We start from the raw sequence: 19,123 nt of genomic DNA on the forward strand, positions 1-19,123 counted from the left end.
TTTTGTGAGCTAACATGTAGTCTGTTCTTCAGAATGATCCATGTACCAAAGAGAAGAATGTGTTTTCCACAGCCATTGGATGAAATGTTCTGTAAATACCTATTAGGTCCATTTGGTCTGTAGTGCAGATTAAGTCCAATGTTTTGTTATTAATTTTTTGTCTGGAAGATATGTCCAGTACTGAAAGTGGGGTGTTGAAGTCTCCAGCTATTATTGTATTTGGGTCTATCTCTCTATCTCCAATAATATTTGCTCTGTATATCTGGGTGCTCCAAGGTTGGGTGCATGTAGATTTAAAATTGTTATATCCTCTTGCTGAATTGACTGCTTTATCACTATCTAGTGACCTTCCTTGTCTCTTCTTACAGTTTTTGTCTTGAAATCTATTTGTCTGATACAATTTTAATTACTCCTGTTCTTTTTTGGTTTCCATTGGCAGGGAATAACTTTTTCCATGCCTTTATTTTCAGTCTGTGTTTGTCTTTATAAGTGAAGTGGGCTTCCTATAGGCAACAGATCATTGGGTCTTTTATTTTTTTTATCCATTCCACCACTCTATGTTTTTTTACCAGAGAGTTTAGTCCATTTACATTGAATGTTATTATTAATAAGTAAACACTTATTCTTGCCATTTTGTTATTTGTTTTCTGGTCTTCCCTTCTTTCTTTCCTGTCTTCATTTTAGTGACGGTGATTTTCTCTGCTGATATGATTTAGTTTCTTGCTTTTTATTTTTTGTGTATCTGTTGTATGTTTTTTGGTTTGAGATTACTGTAAGACTTGCTATCTTATCTTACTGTCTTATCACCCATTATTTTAAGCTGATAACAACACTGTTTACATAAACAAATGAATAGAAAACTAATGAAGACTCTGCCTTACCGTGATCCCTGGCTTTTCAATTTTTTGTTGTTTCTGTTCATATATTACTGTCTTGAAAAGTTATTGTAGTTATTTTTGATTGGTTCATTGTTTAGTCTTTATACTTAACAGTAGTTTATACACCACAGGTACAATATTCTTTTGCTTACTTTCTATTACCAGTGAGTTTGTACCTTCAGATTATTTCTTATTGCTCACTAATGTCCTTTTCTTCCTCACTGAAGTGTCCTCTTTAGCATTTCTTGTAGGAAAGGGTTGGTGTTGAGAAATTTCTCTGCTTTTGTTTGTCTGAGAAAGTATTTCTCCGTCATGTTTGGATATTTTCACTGGATATACTATTCTAGTGTACATTTGTTTTTTTCCCTTCAGCACTTTAAGTAGGTTATGCCATTCTCTCCTAGCCTATAAAGTTTCCACTGAAAAGCCTGCTTCCAGTCATATTGGAGCTCCATTGTATGTTGTTTGTTTCTTTTTCTTGTGCTGCTTTTAGGATTCATTCTTTATCCTTGACCTTTGGGAGTTTGATTATTAAGTGCCTTGAGGTAGTCTTTGGATTAAATCTGCTTGGTGATCTGTAACCTTCTTGTATTTGACTATTGATATCTTTCCCTATGTTTGGGAAGTTCTCTGTTATCCCTTTGAATAAACATTTTACCCATCTCTTTTTCTACTTCCTCTTTTCCTCTTTAAGGCCAATAGCTCTTAGATTTGCCCTTTTGAGGCTATTTTCTAAATCCTGGAGGCATGCTTCATTGTTTTTTATTCTTTTCTCTTTTGTCTTCCCTCACTGTGTATTTTCAAATAGCCTGTCTTCAGCTCACTAATTCTTTTTTTTTTTTGAGACAGGGGTCTTGCTCTGTCACCCAGGCTGGAGTGTAGTGGTGTGATCAGGACTTGCTGCAGCCCCTACCTCCCAAGCTCAAGCAATCCTGTCACCTCGGCCTCCTGAGTAACTGGGACTACAGCCATCACACCCAGCTAATTTTTTTGTTTTTTGTAGAGATGGGGTTTTGCCATGTTGCCCAGCTGGTCTCGAACTGGGTTCAAGGGATCTGTATGCCTTGGCCTCCCAAAGTGCTGAGATTACAGGTATGGGCCATCATGCCTGGCCCAAGCTTACTAATTCTTTCTTCTGCTTGATCAATTCTGTCTTAGGAGACTCTGATGCATTCTTCAGTATGCCAGTTGCATTTAATCTCCTTGTTAAATTTATTTGATAGAATTCTGAATCCTTTCTTGTGGTATCTTGAATTTCTTTTTCTTTTTCTTTTTCTTTTTTTTTTTTTTTTTTTTGAGATGGAGTTTGTTCTGTTACCCAGGCTGGAGTGCAGTGGTGCGATCTCAGGTCACCACAACCTCTGCCTTCCAGGTTCAAGTGATTCTCTTGTATCAGCCTCCCAAGTAGCTGGGATTACAGTACCCACCACCACACCTGGCTAATTTTTGTATTTTTAGTAGAGACAGGGTTTCACCATGTTGGCCAGGCTGGTCTCAAACTCCTGACCTCAGGTGATCTGCCCAGCTCGGCCTCCCAAAGTGCTGGGATTACATATGTGAGCTACCACATTCAGTCGTGTCTTGAATTTCTTTGAGTTTCCTCAAAACAGCTATTTTGAATTCTCTGTCTGAAAGATCACATATCTCTATTTCTCCAGGATTGGTGCCTGGTGCCTTATTTAGTTTATTTGGTGAGGTCATGTTTTCCTGGGTGGTCTTGATACTTACAGATGTTTGTCTGTATCTGGACATTAAGGACTTAGGTATTTATTGGAGTCTTTATAGTCTGGGCTTGTTTGTACCTGTCCTTCTTGGGAATGCTTTCCAAACATTTGAAAGGGCTTGGGTGTTCTGATCTAAGCCATATCTGCATTTTGGGGCACCCCAAGCCCAGTAACACTGTGGTACTACCTTGGTGATCTTGGATAAGATCCTGAAGAATTCTCTGGATTATCAGGCAGAGACTCTTGTTCTCTTCCCATACTTTCTCCCAAACAGAATCTCTGTCTGTTTTGAGCCACCTGGAGCTGGGGATAGGGTTATACAAGCAACCCTGTGGTCACCACCACTGTAACTGTACTGGATCAGACCTGAGTCCAACACAGCACTGGGTTTCACCAAAGGCCCACTGTAACTACCTGACTATCACTTATGTTCACTCAGATTCCTAGGGCTATACAGTCAGCGAGTGGCAAAGCCAGACAGGCTTATGTCCTTCATTTGAGGGTGGTAAGTTCCCCCAGGCTCCAGGTAAGTCCAGAGATGCCATCCAGGAGTAAAAGCCTGGAGTCAAAAACTCTGGAAATCTACGTGATGCTGTATTCTACTGTGGCTAAGCTGGTGTTCAAACCACAAGGCAGCATCCTTCCCATTCTTTCCTCCCTTTTCCAAAGGCAGAGGAGCCTCACCCCATGACTGCCACTGCCACAGGCCCATGAAGAGTGCTACCAGACTACTGCTGATGCTCCCTTAAGATCCAGGGGCTCTTTGGTCAGTTTGTGGTGATGCTGGCTGATCAGGGACTTACCCTTCAGGGCAGTGGGCTCCCCTCTGGCCCAGGGCAGGTCCAGAAATGCCATCCAAGAGCCAAGTCCTGGAACTGGGGACCCGAAGAGCCCATTTGTTTCTCTACCCCACTGTGGCCAGGCTAGTACCTAACATGCCAGACAAATTCCTCTTTACTTTTCCCTTTGCTTTTCTCAAGCAGAAGGAGTCTCGCCCTGTACCTAGTGCAGCTGGGAATGCGCTGAGTCTTACCTGAAGCCAGCAAGTTTGAGAGTCTCACCCAAGGCCCTCTATGTAGTACCTTGGTATTGCTGCTGGGCCCAAGGGCTCTTCAGTCAGCAGGTGATGAATCCTGCCAGGACTGGCTCCTTTTCTTTAACGCAGCAAGTTCCCTTCTGGCCCAGGGTGTGTCTAGAAATGTCGTTCGGGAGCTAGGGCCTGGAAGGGGGACCTCATGACTCTAACTGGTGCCCCATCCTGCTGTGACTGAGGATATCCAAGATGCAAGATAAAGTCCTCCCCGCTCTTCCCTTTCCTTTCCTCAAGCAGAAAGAAGGTGTCTCTTTTGCAGCCATGAGCTATGCAGCCTGGGATTAGGGAAGGAGTGATGCCAACACTCCTTTTGCTGCTCCAGCTGGTGTCTCACTGGGTTGTGTTCCCCCTCCCTGAAACCCCCTAGTCCACTGGCTCTGGGCTCAGTTCAACACTAGGACTTGCCTAGGAGTTGCAGTCCTTGTGGCCTAGACTGCCATTAAAGTTTAATTGAGACACTAGAGCACTTTAACCCACAGTGGCTAGGCTTCTGTGAGCTCAGGAAACTCAAGTTTCAAGCTCTGGGAACAGCCAGCCCTCTCTGGCTGGTTTAGTGGTTAATAGTTCCTTCTGTGTGTGGTGCCAGCTGAGTTTTTCAGGTTTGCTTTCTGCTATAACAGGGCGGCACTGAGTTCAGTGCCACAAAATTGCTATCCCTCTCCCCAGCTCACAGAAATGCTCTCTGCATCATGCCACTGCTGCCAGGGCATGGGAGAGGGGTGGTGTTGGGATTCAAAACAGTTTTTCCTACCTCTTCTGTGCCTCTTTGAGTGATACAAAGTTAAAACCAGCTAGAAAATGATTGGTGAAGCCTTGTATTCTGCTATCCTTCTCTGACCCTGACCACCTCTGTCACTCTTTTTTTGAACACAGCTTGTTTGGTAATAGGAGGTAGTCATGGTAAGACTTGTTAATTAAGGAGCATATTTTAAATAGTTCTAATTTGCTCTTAGACTACATATGACAACATCTTCCCTATGGGACAATAGGACTAGATTTGGTAATAAGAATGTTTTCTATCCTGCAGATTTCCTCTCTCTGTTCGTTGGCTCCTCCTCATGCCACCAGCATCACTGCAACTGAAAAGACTTCTTACTCACTTCAGAAGTTGGGCAGAGTTACTAATATCTACTTCCCTTTTAGCCAAAGGACTTCTTTGTTATTTTAATATAATTTATTAAGTAATGCCTGCCATAGAGAGTCAAACAACCTGGGTTTGAATCTTGGCCCTGCCACTGGCTATGACTGTGATCACTCAGCTCTCTCAGTGTTCTTTCCCCCTTCTGTTAAATGAAAATAATAACTGTTGTACTGTCCTCATGGAATTAACTGGAGAATAAAATGAAATAAAATATCTGAAAGTGGCTTGTAGACTCTAATGTGCCAGGTATTTGGGGAATGAAATAAGTTCAGATCAGCAGCAGCTCTTTTTTTCTTTTTATTTAAGCAATTGCAATGTGCCAGGCTCCATGTCAAACTCTGAGGATTCTAATAAAATAGGATAGGTCAAGAAGGTCTTAAATCAGGCTTTTCTTTTCCATTCCTTAATACCTTGCCTCAGTCTAGGTCCTCATCATCTCCTTTGGTTCCTTGCTAGGCTTCCTGAACTGGGCTCTGTTTAAAAGTCTCATCACTCTTGACTTCATGTCACTGCTTCTAGAGTTATCTCTTCAAAAGCAAAGTTGATTATGTCACCTCCAAAAAGGTCTCTGTCATTTGTCCACTGCCCACAAGACAAAATTTAATTTCTTGACCTCAGTTTACCTCCGGTCCAGCCTCATCTCCTATCAGTAGTTCCATATACCCTAGGCTTCTGCCTTACTGAATTTCTTAATTTTCTCTGAGATGACAGGGAAGAGACCAAGTCCCAACTCTGATTTTGCACATTTAAGTCCTCAGACTGGAAAGCCTGCCTCAACCTTCTTCAACATTTTTGTTATTTCAGACTCGGTCTTGACTTCAACTCCTCTGTGACTTGAATTCCCCAAGGAGAGTGAGCTCCTGTAATCTTGTCTGTTCCCATGGCACTTTGTTCTTTCTTTGATGTGACGTATTTTATTCTGTGAGCTCTTGAAGTGCTAGGATTAGGTTATTTAAGATAAGATAATGAACGAGGCATTGTACCTAAGAAAGTGTAGCAGGTCGAATGATGGCCTTCAAAAAGATATGTCCACATCCTAATCCCTGGAACCTGTGAATGTGGCCCTATTTGGAAAAAGAGTCTTTGCAATGTAATTAAGTAACTAATTCTGTTACAGTAATTATGGTAATTTGTTACAGCAGCCATAGGGAACTAATATATTAATAGAAGGTTATGGTATAATGGCTGGAACATAATCAAATACTATTGTCATCACCATCAGTACCGTTGCTATAGTCACCATTACTCTTATCACCTATCATGGGACCTGAAAAGTAGTATGTTCTTAGAAAATAGTGGTTGAATAAAAATACAGTTCTTGCCTGTGGGATTCCAGTCTATTGGTAGTGGTAGTGGTATTGATGAGAATTGTGCTTAAAGGTGGTATTGAAAGAGAGCTTCCAAAGTAGACTCCCTCTTAAAGTTTTGTTTTAAATGTCTTTTTGTGTGTTTGTGTGAAAGGTGACATTAGATCTTTTAAAATTGTTTTTTAGAAACACTTTTATACATTTTTAATTGTCCTTTTAGAATAAGGCTAATTTTGTACAAATAGACATTATAATGCACCCCCCACCCCACCGCCCCATAGAGAAAAAGTTGTTGTTTTTGGAAAACTGATGAGCACTTATAGTTCTACCAGTTTAAAAAATCTTAAACTATTCTTTTTTCCCTAATAGAATGTTAAGAAGCTAAAATTAATTTCATGTTCATCGGCCTTGAAGTACCATTTACAGGTATACCTTGGAGCAATGATTTATTCCACCATGCCACAAGGTGCGTGAAAATCAACCAAAATTTACAAATACTCATAAACCCAAACTGGGTGAGTTATATATAACTGTAAATTTTAGTTTGCTACTGGAAGAATTATTACCAGTGTTTCATAACTTGGTGTAATTAAAATAAAAGCTAAGGTTAATTGAGCTCTTACTGCATGGTAGACACTGTTCTAAGCTTTTTACAAGAATTGTCATTTTGCTCTCACAACCACTCTGCTTTCTTAGCTATTCTCTTTACTCAAGAGGAAGCTGAGGCACAGAGTGGTCAAGTAACTTGCCTAAGGTTATTTTGGCTTAAGTGGCAGAGATTCATAGTGACCGCGGCTCATAACCTCTGCACTGCCCTGACTCGGCATACCATGTCAACTTTCATTTTTTAATACAATTTGAAGTAGAGAATATCAGTATATCATCATAAAAAAGATCCTTATGGCCGGGCGTGGGGGCTCATGCCTGTAATCCCAGCACTTTGGGAGGCCGAGGCGGGCGGCTCACGAGGTCAGGAGATCGAGAGCGTCCTGGCTAACACAGTGAAACCCTGTCTCTACTAAAAATACAAAAAATTAGCCGGGCATGGTTGCAGGTGCCTGTAGTCCCAGCTACTCGGGAGACTGAGGCAGGAGAATGGCGTGAACCCGGGAGGCGGAGCTTGCAGTGAGCCGAGATGACGCCACTGCACTCCAGCATGGGCGACAGAGTGAGACTCCGTCTCAAAAAAAAAAGATCCTTATCTAATTTCGTAGTGGTTCAGACTTTAGTGTGAATCTACAGGGATTCTGATTAGTGGGGCTGGGAATGTGCATTTTAAATAAGCACCCAGGTGGCTCTGACTATGCTTTGAGATACGCTGATCTGGTTACTACACAACGCCTACAGTTCACTTATGGCTTGTTTGTGTGCTTTAAGTTAGGCTACTCTTTGCATACATCTGTGTTCAAGGATGAGTCTACTGAATACAAACATGTATCTAAACTTACACCTGAAGTGCCCACCGTAGTAATCACATTTCTTTTTGTAGAGAGTGAATACAAGGCCAGCATCAGAGAGATTCATTTTTTTTTAACCTTTTGTATGAGCTTCAGAATCTGGTGTATTGACTTGAGGAAATTGTTAAGACGAATGTAAGAGAAAGCATAACATAAAGTTTCTACCCTGGTGGTATTTTATATATTGTTTTTATTAGAAGAAAATGTTAGTGTAAATTCCACTTCGCAGTAGAGTAGTAGTTCCATTATTCGGGTTACTCTGAATATTAACTGTGGCCATGGAGGGAGTCTTCTCTTTTAAGTTTATTTAGTAAGAAAACTTTCACCCATTTGTACTACCAAAAACTCTGATTATGTGTGGTTTAGAATATGGGGGAAACACTAGGCTTTCAAATTTTACTACTTCAGTATTTTAGTTATATATTGAACTGGCTAACATGTTGTTCTTTCTTCTAGGGAGGTCACAATCACATTGAGCCAAAACGCATCCAGTGTTTTCTTCAGTTACAAATAAAACGAATATGCCCATGCTGCTACCACATCCTCACCAGCATTTCCTAAAAGGCCTTTTAAGAGCACCTTTCCGATGTTACCACTTCATCTTTCACTCAAGTACTCATCTCGGATCAGGAATCCCATGTGCTCAGCCGTTTAATTCTCTTGGACTCCATTGTACAAAGTGGATGCTGCTGTCAGATGGTTTAAAGAGAAAATTATGTGTACAAACAACCTTAAAGGACCACACAGAAGGACTTTCTGATAAAGAGCAAAGATTTGTGGATAAACTTTATACTGGTTTAATCCAAGGGCAAAGGGCCTGTTTAGCAGAGGCCATAACTCTTGTAGAATCAACTCACAGCAGGAAAAAGGAGTTAGCCCAGGTGCTTCTTCAGAAAGTATTACTTTACCACAGAGAACAAGAACAATCAAATAAAGGAAAACCACTAGCATTTCGAGTAGGTCAGTCTTTTTTGTGTGTTTTCTCAGTAAATATTTTTACAAATTCTCTGTATTCTGTTTTTAAAAAAAAAGTCTAAATAGTTTGCAATCGAATGGGGACTTTTTTCGCAATATTTGGATGAATTTTAAATGAGTTTTCCTGGCAAATATTAGTTTTGTTAAGTTGAAAAAATTGCCATGACATTTGAACCAAGGCTATGTATTTTAAGAAAATAATATAAGATTTTTACTTTGGCAAGAATCTTGCTCTGGATCCCAGGATAGAAATATTCATAGGAAGAACTACTAGTGAGTTTACTCCTTTTTCTTTTAGTAGTCCTTCTGCTTAAATAGTTTAAAGTGAATTCCCTGTTTTGTTGTCGTATCAACTATAATTATCACGTTTGAAAATTCTGCCTCTTAGGTATTTCATTAGTCTTTCTATAGGCAAGTCTCACTTCCTTCAGGTACTTTTTATTGAGTTTCTCGGAGTGACTGTAAACCCAGCCTTCTCAATACCAAAATGTATTTTATTTATTTTTATTTTTTATTTTTGTACTTTATTTTTTGAGACAGTCTTGCTCTGTCGCCCAGGCTGGAGTACAGTGGTGCAATCTCGGCTCACTGCAACCTCTGCCTCCTGGGTTCATGCAGTTCTCCTGCCTCAGCCTCCCGAGTAGCTAGGATTACAGGCATGCACTACCATGCCCAGCTAATTTTTGTATTTTTAATAGAGACAGGGTTTCACCATGTTGGCCAGGCTGGTCTTGAACTCCTGACCTCAAGTGATCCACCCGTCTTGGTCTCCCAAAGTGCTGGGATTACAGGCATGAACCACTGTGCTCAGCTATTTTTAGTCTCACTCTATCACCCAGGCTGGAGTGCAGTGGTGATCATAGCTCCGACATCATGCTTGGCTCCAATATCATGCCTCCAACATCATCCTTGGCTAATTTTTTTTAGAAGTTTTTTGTAGAGATGGGGTCTCATTATGTTGCCCAGGCTGGTCTCAAACTCCTGGGCTCAAGCAGTCCTCCCACCTTGGCCTACCAAAGTGCTGGGACTACAGTCATGGGCTACCATGCCCAGCCTATCAAAATGTACTTTAAGAAAGAGATCATATTTATTTATTGTCTGTATATTAGATGTTCATTTGATTTCTTGAACAATTTGACTTGGTTCTGAAATTGTTTTTGAAATTGTGCATTGTAAAACAATTTAGATATGTTTGACCAGCAGGAATTAAACAAGCCAGTTTAGGTGGAATGAGAATGTCCCACGGTGGTGAACTAGGTGATTTGAACCAACCCTCATGCTAAAAACAACTTGTCTTGGTGGTTAAAGTACAAAAATTTTGTGGAGAATGAGTAAATACTTTTAAAATTTCATGTTACATTACACCTTTGTCTCACAGTTTATTGGCAATGCAGACACAAAAGCCTCCTAGTTTTTAGGGTAATGGGCATAGATGCTTTAAGATAATTTCAAAATAGCTCACTAACCAATATTTATACCAGTCCCCATTTTTCAGACTTCTTAATCTTCTGCCCTTACTGAGGGATTCTCATTTTGAGAGTACTACCTTGGATGTTAATAATCTTTATGTATGGTAAACAAAGATAATAGCAAACTCCCGCAGAGAAATTCTAGGTATGACAAAGTGCCTACTTACTAAGATTTTAGAGAATCTGTGAAAAAATGTCTCAGAAATGTGTGGAATTAACTAGCAGTTCACAGATAACTTTGTAGTGCTATTCCGGTTCTTCCGTCTTGATCTTATGAGGCCAGATAAACCTGTCTTTATTGCAGTTATTTTTTTCACCACCATAAGTAAAAGCAACAAATGTTTATTCAGCACCTAAAAGGGTGTTTAAGATAGTATTGGATCTGCCCCAAGAATTGTGGTAAGGAGTCAGGCATCCCATACACTATACATATTTTGAGTATAGTTAGTTAAATGTCTATGTTTTATATATTTCATTTAACATACACTTATATGTCTCTTATGCCATGCACTGTTCTAAACATATTGCAGACATTAACTCATCTAATTCTTAAAACAACCTGAAGAGAGAGGTACTATTACTATATCTATTTTATTGCAGTGGACACTGAGGCATAGAAAGAGGTTAAGTAATTTACCCAAGATCACATAGCTCGTGGGAGGCAGAGCTAGAATGAGAACTGGCTGCGTGGCTTCAGGGTTTGTGCTCTTACCGGCCGTGCACTGCCAACTCTCCAAGTGGGGGAGTTTTCTGCTTTTCTTAACATAAATTATTTTTTTCAGAATTCAGTTTATATTCTTTGAGTTATGAGTGAGATGAAGAAAAAAGATGATCCCTTATAAATAGAAAATTGCTTTCTCAATCACTGGGAATTTCTAGAATAATGAGTTGTTTTTCCAGTGGGAAGAAGTATACAGAACTGAGGTAGGTAGAATAATTACTGATCATGATGAGAGGTGGGCAGATGTAGAAACTGAGCACATTAACAATGGAGACAATGAAGTCTGTCCAGAAAGATCTACTTTATAGTACAAAGGCAAAGCATGTTTTGTAGTTTTTAAAAGTGAATTTTGTGAACATTTGGAACCCAGGGTGTTGCCTTCCTATAGCCCCATTACTCAGGAAGTAAAGAAACAGATTTTTATTTGCCATTTTAGGACATGTTGAAATGTATTAATTGTGGTTTTAATACATTAGGGGAAATAGAAGGTAGTCTAATATTTTACTCAGTAAAACTGATCGTAGTTCTGATTTCATTTGTTTCATTGAATTAGAAGATCTCTTTCCACCGTAGGATTGTCTGGGCCCCCTGGTGCTGGAAAATCAACATTTATAGAATATTTTGGAAAAATGCTTACTGAGAGAGGGCACAAATTATCTGTGCTAGCTGTGGACCCTTCTTCTTGTACTAGTGGTGGTAAGTATGGCTGATTCTTTTTCAATTGCAGAGGTCTAGGGGCTTTCTGTTACAATTTAGTAGGAATTGGCACAGTTGGGTGACCTCTAACTGCTAGCTAAGTTTGGTCTCGCTAAAGGAAGGGAGTTCTGCAGAGTTAAGTGGAAGCTGAGAGAAGTAGTTTGGGAGTGTTGTACTCCTCAGAGGAGGCCAGCTTGTGGATAGCTCAGTGGGCACTCAGAAAACTGCGACAACAGGTGCCAGAAGTTGAAGATGATCAAATGCAAATTTCAGTCCTTCAGCTCCCATGCATAAGGCCAGGCCCCTCTTTGCTCCTGTTGTGTTTCCTGGCTGCATTAGCACCTGTGCAATTCAGAAAATAGGTCCTTACTCATGTGTCATTTTCCTCATAATGTTTTAACATCTCTTAAGCTTTAGAAAAACCTTACTGCTGTTTATAATTGTCAACTGTTTATATAATATGTTCAGTTAAACAGAAAGCTCTTAGAGGGGCACTGTAATATACTGCCATTCCCCTTACAGCATTTAGCATAGTACATTGTACGTTGCACAGAATGTTAAGCAATTACTTTCTGATTTGATGTCATGAAGTCACTCAAAGTTTAATTTGCAGCTCATCAGCGATAAAATGAATATAAACTTAGTTCCCCAAAGGATCGTTTAAAGAAAACAGAAAGCATACCATATAAACAGGAAAGGTTTTTTCTTCCCTTACCCCTCTTTATGATTTAAGCTTTTCATATTACAGTTACTCACTTAGCAAGTATTTGAGTGCCTACTATAGGTGAGGCATTGTACATGGAAGGTTCTTAAACTGGGTTATATAATGGTGAACAAGATACAGTCCTGGCTTTAGTGAGGTTTACATCTTATGCAGGAAACACAAACACAGGCCATTACAATACAATGTGTGTTGTGAAGGGGTAAATACAAGATGCTTTATGGAAGTATTTGGTTTTTGCGTACTGTGTTATAATGTGGGTTTAATACTAAGTATTCAGAATGATGATGTAATCATATTTTAGGGACTTAGGTTAATATAGACGTGGACAATTCCTATTACCACCCCATTCCTATTATCATCCCATTGAGAAATCTAGCTCAGAACATTCAAAATTTTTGAGTCACTATAATAAAAAAAGTTAAGTATAAAATAAAATTTTTGCTCACAAGGTTCAAAATTAAATCCATGTCAATATGTTGTCTCATTTACAGCTTTAGAACTTTGTTAAAAGTAAGTACTTAATGAAGGATTTTTCAGTAAGTGGCCCTCATTTATATATAGGTGAGAAGGCCATTCCCCCATTTTCACAATATTCTAGAGTACTTAACAATAGAAAAAAATAATAGCTTGAGATAATAATAGACAAAAATAATGTCATAAAATAGCCTGTGATTAAAGTTACATAGCTATGTGTTTCCTAACCTTTCTCAAAAAATAGTGGTCCCTTTCTCAGGCAAAAAATTATATAGACTTTGAAAGAAAAAAATACAAGGATAGACAAAACACTATAAATATAAATTTCTACCTTATTGTATCAGTGCATACACTTGAAAAACAGCATTACATTAAAGTTTGAGAAGCATTAGTTTTTTGGTCTATAGTCAATCTTTTTTGTGCTTTAAATTCACAGACCCCCTGTGATAGCTTTGAGGCCTTCGTGAGAGTCTACAATTAACGGTTTTGGAATTGCTGGCTAAGACGTGGGAAAGTAATTTCCTAATGTTTACTTCAGTGTGATGGGATCTATAGGATAGTAATTTAAAGTATAGCTTTGGCAGATTGTTTACTTACACAGAGATTATTTCATGCAGAAAATTACCTTAGAAAAAGGTTGTATGTGAAGTAAATAAGGAAGTTGATGTATGGGGTACATGTGTGGTCTAGAATTAGAACCTATGAGAAGACTCTGAACTGGCATTTAGTGGTAAAAGAGCATATCTTTAAGAAACTTTTCAATCTTTAACATTATGTGGAAAGATATGTGGAAACATTATGTGGAAAGAGGGAAAATGAATATTCAGATTAGAACAGCAGTACACCTACAAATGTTGGTATATGACTAAAGCAAAGTAGTAAAACATAATAGTCCCAGGACTTTCAGTCTTCTAGAATTTGTAAGTATTGATGTTTGTCAAAATATTATACTACAATGAAAACAAAAACATAACCAGTTTTATTCCACAGTTATTGAGTGCCTACTCTTAACACTTTGTTAAGCATTTAGTGTACAACCTATGTAAGACGTGGTCCTGTAGGCAAAGACTTATTTAAAGCATGGTTTCTCAAGTTTGGCGGTAGTGACATTTTATGTCAAATCATTCTTTGTTGTGGGTGGCTGTCCTGTGCATTGAAGGATGCTTATTTAGCAGCATATCTGGCCTCTACCCAGTAGATGCCAGTAGCACCCTACCCCTCACTTGTGACAAGTAAATATGTCTCTAGACAGTGCCAGATTGCCCCCAGTTGAGAACCACTGTGTGAAAGAGATAAGAATTAAAAATATGAAACCAAAAAATGTGTTGTATGAATAGTTTTCCATCCATTAACTCAGCTTACATTGCATTCAGTGAGAGCTCCAAATTTTCTAAGTAGTAGGCGATTAGAAGCAACAGACTGGGCAGAAGGGGCAGCTTGAAGATATATTTGTGTAGCATTTACGTAAGGTTGAGAAAATGTCATTTGCAAAAATAAAAGAATGAGGAGTGGAGGGTGCTCATGGAGATAATAGAAAGGGGAGGGACACTAAAGTTCTCTTATGCCCTCCAGGATGCTGGCATACATTGCAGAGCTGTTGTACCTTAGAAAATCACAGAGATGGGCATGGGCTGAAAAGGTTCCAGGCAGACTATATGAAGGAGCAAGGACTTTTACTGATCTTTATAAGGTGGATAAGTTCTGTGTTTTTGTTATTAACGGTTTTTGAAGCACATTCCTGTATATAATTACATTTGCTTCTCCCAGTAGCATATTACCCTTGTGATGTAGCTGAGGAAAGAGGATTCAGGAAGGTAAAGTGACCTCTCAAAATTGAATAGTGTGAAATGGTGGAGCCAGAATACAGACCCTGGGCTTGACACATTGTAACTTAGCAGTGAGGAAGCAGGAGAGATACTTCTGGCATGAGAGCACAAACAAAAGATGGGACGAAGCAAACACAGTGATGTTAAGATGACAGTAAAGTAACCACCCTGGTTGGAACAGAGGATTGGTATGGGGACTAGTAGAAGCCAGAGTTGGACAGGTAAGGTGCGGCTGAAGAATCTAGGTTGGAACCTTTGGTCAGGGGGAAGCTATAAATTATAGATTTCGAGGGGCTTGAAATGTTAAGATTAATCTGACATCATTGTATACAATGAGTTGGAGAGAAGCTCAGTAATATGAAATGCAGTTTGAGATTTAGGGAGAAATGGCATAAAGCACTTCCCTCTAGGAACTGGCTGATAATTGACCCGTAAAACTGTTCCATGATTATAAAATGTAACTGTATGTTTTAGGATCACTCTTAGGTGATAAAACCCGAATGACTGAGTTATCAAGAGATATGAATGCATACATCAGGCCATCTCCTACTAGAGGAACTTTAGGAGGCGTGACAAGGACCACAAATGAAGCTATTCTGTTGTGTGAAGGAGCGGGATATGACATAATTCTTATTGAAACCGTTGGTGAGTGTGATATTCTATTTCATAACAATGTACTATTTTATGAATGCTATATAAAGATGAGTGACAACTTATTTTTGTTCATTCAGCAGATATTTGCTAAATGTATAATTAAATACAAGATATCTCATACTCCCTAGAAGATATGAATATATAGGTTATAATCTTTACCCTCCAAGATCTTATTTTAAAAAGTAAAAATAAGCCATCTATCTGGATAACTGTTATACAGGTGGTATATTATACATGCCAGAGGAGAACTGTAAGCATTAGGATGATCTGTGTAAATGATGCTTTGGCACAACACCTATTTTAAGTACATTTCATATGTCTACTGTGTTCACCAAGAAAATTAATGTAGTTGGGTGCCTTTTGAAAATGCAAATATGTTTTATTTCATTGTTTTATATCCTTAGCATATAGTTACATGTGATGAAGACACTGAAATGAAAACCCTAATAAATTCTTTCTTGTGGAGAGACAGTCTATTACATTACTGTGGGATAAATGTTTGTGATACAGCCTAACTCAGATGTGGGGGTCCAGTGAAGACTTCCTAGAGGAGGTCACAGCTGAACTCAGTTTCGAAGGAAGAATTGGAGATAAACAAAGTATGCGATAAAGGGCATTTGCAAAGATACACGGGAGTGAGAAAACATGGCCCATCCAGAGAAGTACAGTTTGCTCAGGATACTTAGAGCAAAGAGTGTGAAGGCAGGGAATGAAGGGAGGTCAGTTGGAGCAGTAGGCCAGGGCCAGATTGTCAGGGACCTTACATGCCATGCCAAGGAGTCTTCTGGAGTTTACCCTGAAAGGAGCAGGAAGATGCTGCTGGATAAGCAGGAGAGTGAGAAAACCAGATAGGTATTTTGGAGAGATCCCTGGCAGCAGAGTATAGAATGATTAGAAGGAGGGCTAGAATAGAATCAGGAGACCACTGTACTCATCCCAGAAGGAGATGGTAGAGGTCTGAACCAAGCAAAGGAAGTAGGAATGGAGATGAGATAGATCAACAAAACACTGAAGATAAATGGGCAGGATTTTATCCATGATAAGATGTGAGATAAGGAAGGAAGGGGAATTGCAGATAATAGAGAATACTGTGGAAAAAGTAGATTTGCAGAGAGGAAAACAATGAGTTCAGCTGTGAATATATTAAGTTATAAATGCTTATTAGGTATCCGAGTGACTGTGTGTCTCAAGAGAAAAGGACTGAATGAGAAATACAGATTTAACAGTTACCAGCATGGTTCATAGTTTCATAGTTTAAGTTAAGAATTTGGTTCAGATCAACTGGGGAAAATATGGGACAAAAATGGAAGATATTTATATTAATCTGCTAGGGCTGCCATAACAAAATACCACAGACTGGGTGGCTTAAACAACAGAAATGTATTTTCTCACAGTTCTGGTGACTGGAAGTTCAACATCAAGGTGCCCATAGGGTTGGTTTTTCCTAAGACCCCTACCTTTGTCTTGTAGATAGATGGCTGCCTTCTTGCTGCATCTTCACTCTCCCTTGTCTCTTCCTGTTCACTTCACTCTCCTAGTGTCTCTTCCTGTCCTTTTGAGGGCACTAGTCCTATTGGATTAAGGCCCTACCCTTATGACCTCATTTAATTGCTTCTTTCAAGGCCCTATCTCCAGATAAAGTCACCTTGAGGTTTAGAACTTTAACATAGGAATGTGGTTTGTTTGTTTGTTTGTTTTTTGAGACAGAGTCTTGCTATGTCTCCCAGGCTGGAGTGCAGTTGCGGGGTCTCGGCTCACTGCAACCTCCGCCTCCCGGGTTCACGCCATTGTCCTACCTCAGCCTCCCCAGTAGCTGGGACTACAGGCGCCTGCCACCATGCCCAGCTAATTTTTTTTTTTTTTTTTTTTTTTTAGTAGAGACAGGGTTTCACCGTGTTAGCCAGGATGGTCTCGAACTCCTGACCTTGTGATCCACCCGCCTCAGCCTCCCATTACAGGTGTGATCCACCGTGCCTGGCCTTTTTTTTTTTTTTTTTTTTAAAGACAGAGTCTCGCTCTGTTGTCCAGGCTGGAGTGTAGTGGTGCAATCTTGGCTCACTGCAACCTCCGCCTCCTGGGTTCAAATGATTCTCCTGCCTCAGCACCCCGAGTAGCTGGGAATACAGATGCACACCACCACACCCGGCTAATTTTTGTATTTTTAGTAGAGACGGGGTTTCACCATATTGGCCAGGCTGGTCTCCAATGCCTGACCTTGTGATCCGCCCGCCTCGGCCTGCCAAAGTATTGGGATTACAGGTGTGAGCTACCGCACCCGGCCTAACTTAGGAATGTTTCTAGATGAGGGGAACACAGCTCAGTTTATAACAATAGCCATGACAGGGCTTTAGAAACTCCACCATTAAAAAGTAGATGAATGAAGAGTTAGTTGCCTGAGTAGTAGTAGGAGAATCAAAGGAGAAGAGCACCTTAAAAACCAAATATATTACCTGGTTATATTTAGCTACCTTTCCCAGAAACTCAAAATAACAGTGACTCAAACAAGAAAGAGGTTATTTTCTATATAAAAGAGACCTAGAGCGGGCATTGTGGCCCCAGCCTGTAATCCCAGCACTTTGGGAGGCCAAGGCAGGCAGGCTGCTTGAACCCAGGAGTTCCAAACCTCCCTGGGCAAGATGGTAAAACCCCGTCTCTACAGAAAAATAAAAAAATTAGCTGGGCATGGTGGCGTGCATCTGTAGTCCTAGCTACTTGGCAGGCTGAGGTGGGAGGATCACCTGAGCCTGGGGAGTCTGAGGCTGCAGTGAGCTGTGATGGCACCACTGCACTCCAGCTGGGGTGACAGAGTGAGACTCTGTCTCAAAAAATAAAAGAACCCTGAGGTCAGGCATGGTGGCTTACACCTGTAGTCCCAGCAGTTCAGGAGGCCAAGGCGGAAGGATTGCTTGAGCCCAGGAGTTTGAGACCAGCCTGGGCAACATAGCAAGCCTTGGTTCTACCAAAAAAAAAAAAAAAAAAAAAAAATTAGCCAGGCATTGTGTTACACACCTGTAGTTCCATCTATTCAGGAGGTTGAGGTGAAAGGATGGCTTGAGCCCAGTAGTTCAAGGCTGCAGTGAGCCACGATCGTGCCATTGCACTCTAGCCTGGGCAACAGAGCAAGACCCAGTCTCTCTTTAAAATAAAAAGGAGCCTGAGGCAGGCAGTCCACAGCAGGTATGGTGCTTTGACAGTGCCCTCGGTGTCACAGGTTTCTTTTGTCTGCCTGCTTACCATTCTTAGCACTCAGTTTCCATCCTCCAGTTTGCTCATGGTTAAAAGATGGCTGATGAAGCTCTGACTGACACTTCCATGTTCCACATAGATGGAAGAAGGAAAGGGAAATAAGGAAGCAGAGAGGGGTCGCATAAGAGGTATAGCTGAATTAGCCATCTTTAAAAAACTTTTCTGGGAACCCCATCTAATGACTGTTGCTTTGACTCATTCATCATATCTCACTGAAAGGAGATCTTGTGAATGTGGTCTTTCATCTGATACACTGATACTCCTAATAACATTGGAATAAGAAAATAGGGAAGAATAAATATTAAATAGGCAACTAGAAGTCCATCACACCGAGAAAGGGAGAGAGTTTCCAGAGTTTTGGTGGAAGAAGATTTTTTTTTGAGATGGGGTATCACCATGTTGCCCAGGTGGGAGCACAGCAGTACAATCACAGCTCACTGCAGCCTCAACCTCCCAGGCTCAGGTTCAAGCTGTCCTTCCACCTCAGCTTCCCAAGTAGCTGGGACTACAGGTATACCACCATGCCCAGCTAATTTTTGTATTTTTTGTAGAGACACGGTCTCACTACATCACCCGGGCTGCAAGACAGTTTTAAGTGGGGTGAGATGAACATGAAGTGAAGTGGAAGGAGTCAGCATAAATTACCTTTTTCCAGAAACGAGTATTTTAATAAAAGTGAGAAACGTGGTGATAGTTGGAGGAGTTTGTGAGTTTTTGTCTTGTTATTTTGTTGTTGTT

At 40.2% G+C, this 19,123-nt stretch overlaps 1 protein-coding gene across 2 annotated transcripts in view; it reads left to right on the forward strand.

The window, feature by feature from the left end:
* MMAA (metabolism of cobalamin associated A) overlaps positions 1 to 19,123 on the forward strand; it is a 44,708-nt gene that overhangs the window by 15,645 nt on the left and 9,940 nt on the right. The window contains exons 2-5 of one of the 2 annotated variants that reach the window (XM_014344747.5): positions 6,513 to 6,609; positions 8,057 to 8,560; positions 11,339 to 11,461; positions 14,960 to 15,130. In XM_014344747.5, coding sequence (XP_014200233.2) covers positions 8,122 to 8,560; positions 11,339 to 11,461; positions 14,960 to 15,130 — 733 coding nt within the window. In that variant the 5' untranslated portion in view covers positions 6,513 to 6,609; positions 8,057 to 8,121. The remainder of the gene's footprint in view (positions 1 to 6,512; positions 6,610 to 8,056; positions 8,561 to 11,338; positions 11,462 to 14,959; positions 15,131 to 19,123) is intronic. The other variant, XM_003815842.7, reaches the window with a different exon arrangement.

The sequence above is a fragment of the Pan paniscus genome, chromosome 3, assembly GCF_029289425.2.
Source record: "Pan paniscus chromosome 3, NHGRI_mPanPan1-v2.0_pri, whole genome shotgun sequence".
Classification (NCBI taxonomy): domain Eukaryota; kingdom Metazoa; phylum Chordata; class Mammalia; order Primates; family Hominidae; genus Pan; species Pan paniscus.